This window comes from Austrofundulus limnaeus, unplaced genomic scaffold, assembly GCF_001266775.1.
Source record: "Austrofundulus limnaeus strain Quisiro unplaced genomic scaffold, Austrofundulus_limnaeus-1.0 Scaffold94, whole genome shotgun sequence".
Taxonomy (NCBI): domain Eukaryota; kingdom Metazoa; phylum Chordata; class Actinopteri; order Cyprinodontiformes; family Rivulidae; genus Austrofundulus; species Austrofundulus limnaeus.
The window spans coordinates 63,040-72,181 of NW_013952496.1; the positions used below are offsets into that span (position 1 = coordinate 63,040).

The 9,142-nt window shown below is 36.0% G+C and overlaps 1 protein-coding gene across 1 annotated transcript; it reads right to left on the bottom strand.

Moving 5' to 3' along the window:
• Nucleotides 1-379: 379 nt before the first annotated feature.
• On the bottom strand, nucleotides 380-5,474 carry LOC106520552 (arfaptin-2; the record flags this gene model as incomplete). The annotated part of the gene is given in 9 exon segments (XM_014012725.1): nucleotides 380-554; nucleotides 666-823; nucleotides 896-1,117; nucleotides 1,604-1,704; nucleotides 1,843-1,929; nucleotides 2,466-2,528; nucleotides 2,910-3,018; nucleotides 4,968-5,076; nucleotides 5,187-5,474. Coding segments are annotated over 8 exon segments (1,014 nt in total), but the record flags the coding sequence as incomplete, so codon positions are not given.
• Between the last annotated feature and the right edge of the window lie 3,668 nt (nucleotides 5,475-9,142).

Sequence of the window (9,142 nt, forward strand, 5' to 3'; positions counted from 1 at the left end):
AGATGAAACAATTTAAAAACTGTTATTCTCTGCTTAAACAAACATTACCTCTGAATTTCGGCATTTATTACAAGGCTTACTTGACGTTGCCATTGGCTAACAATTCAGTTTGGTTTATTTTCCCCATATTCATGTTTTTATTTATTTATTTATTTTGCAAAGCTATTTCAAATGGTAATTGTTTGATTTAAAACTATAAGATCATTTCACCTCAGACCACATCAAGCACAGATGATCTCTTAGTGTGGGTGTGGTCACGTTTGTGTTGCTCTATATTTGCACCCACAACTAACAGTGATGTCATCAGTGGTGATCACTGAAGCATGATAGAAATTTTAAAAACAGCAGATACTTTTCCCCCCGAACAAAACAAACAAACCTTGTTTTCCTCCAGGAATTTCAGTTTGATGGAGACGTCACTACGAAGTCTTTCATATTTCTCTCTGTGGTGCTGGTACTCTTGCTGAGCCATCTCAATGCGAACCATGGCAGCTGCATCCCTCGGGCCCAAGCTTAACTCCTCCAGATCAGAACGATACGCATCAAACTCAAGTCTGCACACATCAACAAATGAAAATAATAATAATAATAATAATATATAAGCAGACATTTACAGACCAAACCTCTAATACTTAATTCTGAACCAAGATGTCAGGATTTCTCACCTTGCATTTTCATACTGCTTGATAGTCATCAAAGTATCCTCCATTGTTTTATTGACCAGGGTGTTCACACTGGACACGAAGAAGTTGATGGCACCAAGCAGAGACTCACCGTTCTTGCACAGCAGCTTTTGTGTTTCTGCATTGTACCCAAATTCATCCTGCACACGAATACGGACGTTTTACCTACAAATTTCAAACGATCCACATGAAGTGTTTCGTCAGTACCGCACCTGCAACTCTGGTGACTTCTGGCTCAGGTCGGTGAAGGTGTCACCTAGAGCCTGTTGCGTCTGCACCATGTTTTGAAAGTGAGTGATGAGCGCTGTTGCCAGTCTTAGGATGCTTTCGTACTTGCTCTTGGTATCCCTCAACACGTCAATCTGAGCTTCCAGTTCCAGGTCCACTGTTCGAGAACCTCTGCCAAACTTCTCTGAGAACATCTGCTTTGTACACTAAAAAAGTGTAAAGCGAATAAAAATTACATTAAGCACAGTGTACATTTTAGCACATATCAAATGAAATAAACCAAAGTATACTTAAATAAACAGAACAGATATTTACAGGCTCTACTCTTTAGGCCTACACAGGTAATTACAGTTAATTCCACCCTCAAGTACTGAGAGCTGATAAACCTAGGGCCCTATAAACCATAGGGGTGAATAAAGTCAGTAATCTAAATACTGATCAATACATTTGATCTGGTGCTGTGTAAACAGAGCTAACACATGTAAAGTGAGGTTCAAGTCTGACATATCTTTCTTCCTTTTATTATTTTTTATATTAATCATCAATAGATGTATTACATGCATATATTTTCTGGAACAATATTTTAAATATTTACTTCAAAATTGTTTGACAATACACTGAAACCACATGTAGAAGCAGAGTGACTAAAGTAACACACTGATGACTCTTTAAAAATACACAGTCTGCAATACCTTGTATGTGTTAATGCCCCATTTCTTTACACTGTCCAGTTTTTCCACAGCTACACCCCGAGAAATCTCTTCAGTTGAACCGGTGTTATGATTCATAGACCCTAAAAGAATTTAAAAAATCATACAATATTAACAAACTACATTGCATAGTATCCAAATGAAGTTTTCAAAGTGATGGTTTATTGCATGGATGACAATGAGTGAAGAAAATATGGAGATGATGACAAGCTTAGTGATACCTGGATGCTGGTTAGTCTGATGGGCAAGCTGACTGGCTGTAGAATGACTCTGAGACAAGTTAATGCCCCTGGATTTCATGCGAATGTCTGAAATAATGGTCACGATGAAGAGTGAAAATGAGAAGAGCGAGGTGAAATGTATTTACAGAAGCCTGATAGTGTAGATGTACATGAGAAAATATAGGGAGAGAAAAAAACAGGCTGTAGGACAGAGAATGTGAAATAAGAAGGGGTTAAACAGTTTCAATGATGCAGTTTTATCATGCCAAAAAAAAAAATTTTAAATGAAAAGCATAACAATGAAATAGTGGCCATAATAAGATGAGAAGTAGATATCATTCAAAGCACATTTTACAGCCCAAAAGAGGTACATTCTTATTGGACAAGAACCCAACATCTTCAGAGACAGCGCTGTAATTTAATGTTAGTGCAACCGTATCTGTGAAAACTGCCAAAACATTTCTTGCTGAGGTCAAAAGTTTAGTCGGGACAAGCAAGGCTGCATACAGTTTTCCTAGTTAAGCAATACAAAAACTTCATAAAAAGGGAGGTCAAAAACCCAATATATGTAGTAAAGGTTAGGTAAGAAAACATAAAAAAAAGTGGTCAGAATACAAAGCCACCTGGTCTCGGTGCAGGGGCTCGTCTTCTGTCCAGATACTCAGGGTTGTAGTGAACTGCGGGTCCTATGAAATATGATGTTTGTCATATTAACCAGCAGCACAGAGGTCAGCAGCTCTCTGCACGGCGACGCATTAATATATACGGAGGAAGTGTTCTTGTCAAAGGTTTATTAAGTATTGATCTATTTCAGCTACTGAAGGATTGCAACAACTCTGAACAAAACTCATGGCAGACTGTGTAACTGTGAAACAGACAGTGGACAGAACATTGTACTGCTTAACGACTTATCGGTCAACAAAAATATTATTTAGATCATATGTTTTTATCCTAATAATAGGCTGTGAAACAGTCAATCTTACCTAATGCACTTTTGTATATGTAACATCTTTATAGCACAAACTGTGCGTTTTTAACAAAATATAAATTAGATTCGCAAACGTTACCTTTGATGGCGCTTGTAGGAATGATGCCACCTGCAGGTCCTCCATAACCTCCTGAAACAATGCTGGTTTCATTTAAGTTGGGCCCAGACACCATGACCTGCTGCAAATCCTAAAAGATTGGCCAACAAATTAATATGATTTAAAAGGAAACAGTCAGAGACTTACAACTTTCTATGTTTTACACGAAATGTGCAAAGTACCGAAAGAAAAAAAAAGACCAAAATTGTAATTTTTACATTAACATCCTCTTGATTTATTTTATCTGAACCAAGATAAAATGTAAAGACATGAGCAGGTTCCTTGATGAATGTTAAGAATGTCCAAGCGTTTTCAGTGGTTACAATACGATTAACCAGTTACCTTTCAATAAATAACTTGTAATAAACCTTTATTCACCTCAAAGATCAAGTTTGTTATTGAAGAAAAAGTTGTATTGTCTTTGTACGCTCTTACCATTTCTACAATGAAAAACTAGTATGTGCTGATAAATCAAATTGACCATTTAGCTGGATTATAAGTACTTGCAAGCATTAATTAACACTCCATTTGGTTATGTCATGGCTATCTCTTAGGGCAGTAGGGCTGTGTATTGGCAAGAATTTGGTGCTACGATACATATCATAACAGAGGGGTCACGATACGATATATCCCAATATATTGCGAAACTGTAAGCAAGGCGAAATATTGCGATATATTGCGATTTTTTTGTCCAAAAATTCTTTTAAATAAAAGCCTCTTACTGAAAAAAAAAGAAAAAGAAAAGCTAATGTTTACTCACAATGCTAATGCTACCCTTACTCTCTGGCGCTCAAGAGGTAGAGGAGACAAATGGCTGGCTCACTGCTGCCAACTAGTGGTCAGAGGCTGAACTACAACATAAAAATGAACGGTTGGCAAGAAGGTTGACATTTCAAACCTTAATTAAAAATCGATACAGGGCTTTAGAATATCGATACAGTATCGGGAAATGAAATATCATGATATTTCAGTGTATCGATATTTTCTTACACCCCTATAGGGTAGTAAATAAAAGGTAATTTGGGGAAATGTTCCTACGTTTGATAAATGTAGATTCACATTGTTCTACAACAGGGTTGCCCAAATATTTTCCCCGAGAAGGCCAAAATGAAAATCTATCCAGGGCAGCGGGCCAAATACAGTAATATAATACATGAAATACAAGTACATTTTAAAGTAAAGTCCCTTATTTTTAATGATTAAGCTATGCAATAGCCCTCTTTTGTTTTAGTTTGTGCACTTGGAGAAAATCTGCCATTCGCTCAAGTAGGAAAGGCTCATGGGACATATCATAAATTGATAAAATTTGAGTTTTTGTGGCCTTATAAAGTGTGCAAATCTACATGTGTGGTTAAATCTGAACAAAATATTTCTTGTCATTTCATGTTTCATGTTTAATCCTAAAAAAAATCAAAGATAAAGTCAGCACAATGAATGAAAACTACCTTCACTACAGGCCTTTTATATAGTCATTTGACCAATGGAAATACTGTGTATATACATAGGATAATAGGTTACAACCTTGTAACTTTGGCAAATGTTGGTGGGCCAAATCAAATGGCTTGGCGGGCCAAATTTGGCCCGCGGGCCCCACTTTGGGCTCCTCTGTTCTACAATAACCAATAAAAACAATGTTGATTTAGAGGATAATCACATTGTGTTTGGAACCAAAATTACAACTGAGTCATCACCGTAACATACCTACTGTTATTATACCATTACTATAAATTGAATTATATCATTCTTGCCAGGCTGCATTAGATTAAGATTAAACAAATAAAGCTGTATAATCACAGCACAAAAAAGAAGAAGAAGAAAAAGCTTAAATAATTTATGCCACAGTTGTTTAACTCCTTAATGGACAGTTTTGCAGGTGTCAGATATAATAGTAAAAGCTTGATAATGTTGCAGGCCTGTGCATGGGTAGCTAACATTTGGCCTCAGTAGCTTCCAATCAGACAACAGATTACACAGAATAAGCATAAATGACAATGTCTATGTGTCATATAGTGAAGTGAAATGAAAGGTAGCGTGACTGACCTGCTCCAGGCTGTCATCCTCTGCAAGTGTCCCTGTATCTCCATTTCTGTTAATGGGGATCTCCATGGTAGCAGCCTTGCTCATGATATTGTCTGCCATAATGAAATATCTGTAAAATCAGCACCGACACGAGAAGGTGATTTTTTTTAAACTTTCACAAACAGTTAATTTATATTTGCTTTAATCCACATGGAGAGAAAAGAACAGCCGCTTGCTTACAATGATGCTAACGTATCGGAGTAGCTGCAGCGGTGCTGATGTGGCTGGTTGGCGCTACCTGACAAGCTAGCTTACAATCCTCAGCAATGTACTGGGAAAGAAAATCCAGTCTTCAGAAAAAGACACAACTCGCAAATGCACCGTAAGTAAGCTAAAACAAAAAAAAACTAACAACTCAACCAAAAAGCGCCATTATTTCAAACCAATTACTCCACGCAGAATGCATTATTTATCCAAAATCTTTCACATGACTAGCTGCTGTTATTTAATTATCCCTGCATCTAGCCAGCTAGCAAATTTAACTGTGTCGTTTCAAAATAAAAGTTTGCTTGATTTTTATTTCATTATACGCACCGTGTACGGGATTGTAAAATCTAATAGCTGAATGTAAGAATTTACTCTATCGTCGTTTGGTGCTATGGGTAAAAAACAAACACCTGGAATCAAAATACATTTCAAGATGCTCTTACTTTGAAGTGTAATACCTTTAAAACAGCATCATCCTGAAACTTCCTCCCCCGCACCATCTTCCACGTCAAATTGTTGACGTAGCTTTCCACCCTCGTTGCAGTATTATCAGGCGCCTGAAGAGGTCACCAAAAGTTGATAAAATGATAAAACTCATAAGTTACACTTTCTTTAAGGCTTCCTCACTAAATATAAGTTCTTTAGGGCTCTGACTCTTGTATTAAGCAATGAACTAAAGATTGTTGCTACTTTAGTTATTGCACTGATGTCAGCACTTTATAAAATCAAAATGTACTATACTGACCAGTACAGTTGCTTGTTTTGAGCTATGACAAGCCTGAAGACACACCTCATTCTAATTATCTGACCACACTTTAAATTATTTGCCTCATTTGTTTCAATCAGGGTTGCAAGAAAATTGCACATGGTTTCCAAATGTGGTTGTTTTTCTGTAATTACTCATAGTCTGAGAACAGAACCATCCTTCAAACACACACGCACACACACGTATAACATGTTTTAGCCTTTTTTCTTTACCAAGCATCTATATTTTCGTGTTGAGAAAATACTTGTTTTCAAAGTTCTGCTAAAAAAAAAAGACAACTGATCAAAGTGAGGAAAATGCAAATGATGATGTTGTGGTATTTTTGTTTCCATTCTAATCAATAAATGAGCGTGTCAGAGATTTGCTGAATGGCATGATTGCAGTTTGGGGATGGCAACGTCTTCTGAAATCAAACCGTGAAAATGAAATTGTTTATTCTGAAATGTGAAAAGCCTGAAGAAAGACCTCAGGTGACTGTGCTGCCAGCAATCACATTATTTGTCCCATTTGTTTCAATTTGTATCACTTATGCTTTTGATCCTACTAGTTAATGTTTAGCATAATGTAGGACTGTTGCAAACTTTTTTGGCATTTTACTGTCAAGCTGCATGCACTTAGAAAGTTAAATTACCCATAAGTTGTGTGAAATGGCCCTATTAGACACACAGTGCCATCTTTCATGTAATTTATATTAAACCATGACTATATATTTAAATATATATGTATAGTCAAGTGATGATGTCAACATTTACATTCAGAGTATGAGTTTTGTAGAATCAGGTTGTTATGAAATTATATTTACAACTGATTAATGTTTGGAGTCAACCTGATTAAATATTGTTGCCACAGCTACGTGGCCTTAGCAAACACAAAAATGTCTAAAGCTCAGTCATTTTTACAAACATTAGCCTAAAATTTCAAGTGAGAGTGACAGGTAGTTCAAGCTCTAATTTAGATTTTTGTTTTACAAAAGCATTTTCCCATCTGTTTTGCAACAGAATGTCAATCAAAGATTTTGAAATTAAACAAAATCACAAATAAAACCTTTGATGATGGTACCCTTTTTGTTGTTGTTGTTTTACTTAGCTGTTTTTTTAGCAAAATTTTTTTCGATGATATTTTTAGTGGGCATTTAAAGATGAATTAACTTTTCAAATCTCTAGTCCATGTACCTCTGAACTCCACTATATCCATGGGCCTCCTGTTGTTCAGACTTTGAGAACAGTAAAACCAGTTCTTGTTTTTTTTTTTTTTTTTTTTTTTCCAAAGTGGAAGAGAGGGAAAATCTGTGCTGGAGTTCTATATTAGCACTGCACAAGATTACAAGCTGTAATTAAAGCTCATTAAGTCAGAGTTTAATTACAAATTCTCTCACGGTTCAACATATTGAAGTGATAAAACACCACAGATGCAGCTCTGCAACGGTTTTATTTTGTTACAAGGCCGTAATCAGGGTACAGTATACCATTCGTCAGGTTCCCTTTGCTTTTAATGTCGGATAAAAGCAACCATCAAGACACAAAATTCTCACGCAGGAGTATATAAATTTAGTGTTTTCCTATAAAATTAGAACAAGGCCGAATTAAAGTTTTAGAGATCTCAGGCGTGGTCTCCCTCTGAGATTGGGCTGCTTGTCACAAAGGCAGCGTGTGCATGTGGGGGAGCGTGAGACCTAAACCACAGTGCAACCCTCCCCCCTGCCACTTTAGAGAATCTTGCTTTTTAATGATCATTAAGTGTTGTTCCAGATGTTTGGAGGGAACTTCATCCTCAAACAGCTCTCTGTGCTCTTTGCAGCAGAAAACAAGGGTCTGGAATGAAACGTAATTTAGAAAAACAATGCAGTCTGCAATGAGCTTTTATTAATGTTGCTCAATTTTTTTTTACAGGAACGCATATGGAACTGATTTTTTTTAAATGGGACATTTAAATTTTAAACAGTCAATCAACTGGCAGTTCAATCATCAGGGACAAGAATTTATTATTATTTTGGATCTTTGGATGTGACTTTCAATAACAAATTTTCTAAAAAGAACATATTTCCAAAGATCAATAAAGTGTCAACTAGTGTTTTTACTTTACTGATGGTTACTCATATGGAAATAATAATAATATTTGGTTGGCAACAGTGAAAAAGAAATGATGCACCTTTGTGAAGTATATATATATATATATTTAGAAGCATACTACTTTGTAAAAGCAGTGACATGTTTTTGATTGACAGATGTTTTTAAATGAAATCTTGCTGACACAAAGACTGGTTTCATTTTCTACTTTTGAAGGTGTTGATTTGAGAATAAACACTTAGCTGTCAAAAGTGTTTTTTTTTTCAAATATTATTTATTTAGGCCAAGTCCCACACATCTGAAAGAAGTTATGTCTTAAAAGCAGAAAAAGAAAAACAAACAAAAAAATAAAAAGGCCACAGAATTATTTAGCGGGACAATTTGAATAGTTTTTACCCCAATTTTCACAGCAGATTATATTACGAGCCGACAATTTGGCAGCAAGCAAAATGATCTTGAGTAGATGGCGTGAGAGCAGTTGTCCCCGTAAAAAAAAATGACCACTTTGCTCTAATGTTTCCACTGAAAGTCATCTGCATAATCAGAAGATGACTAGGCTGCAAAAAATTTGCAAGAGCATTTTAGGACTCCCAAATCCCATAAGGGATTGTTGGCATTTTAAGTGACGTGTTAAAGTAGCCTTTTTTTTTTTTTTTTGCTTTCATGAATCTTACCTTTGGTTGGTCCACAGAAGCTGTGGTCAGGTTCTGCACGAAAGGCCGTGTTTAGGTTTTTTTTATACTGTTTACTTACTTTCTCATGCAATCTTGTGATGCAAGCTTCTAATTTTGCTGTGCTTTTTTCCCTCCCCACAACAATAAATTAGACATTCTAGAAAGCTGTTATGACCATATTTTGAAATTTATTGGTAACAAATGCAGTAGGGGTTGGAGGTTTTGGAAACGCAGTCACAAAAGCCCTCATTAAAACTGAAAAATGGATTAAAGATAAGCATTCATCCCAGATGAAATACAGCTCGAACCTGAGAGAGATCTGAGAACAATCGTTGATTTGATTCAAAGAGCACTTTGCACAATTCTTCCTTTAGAATACAGAATAAAAAGTTTACCACCAAAGAAAGAAATCTGTCATGATCT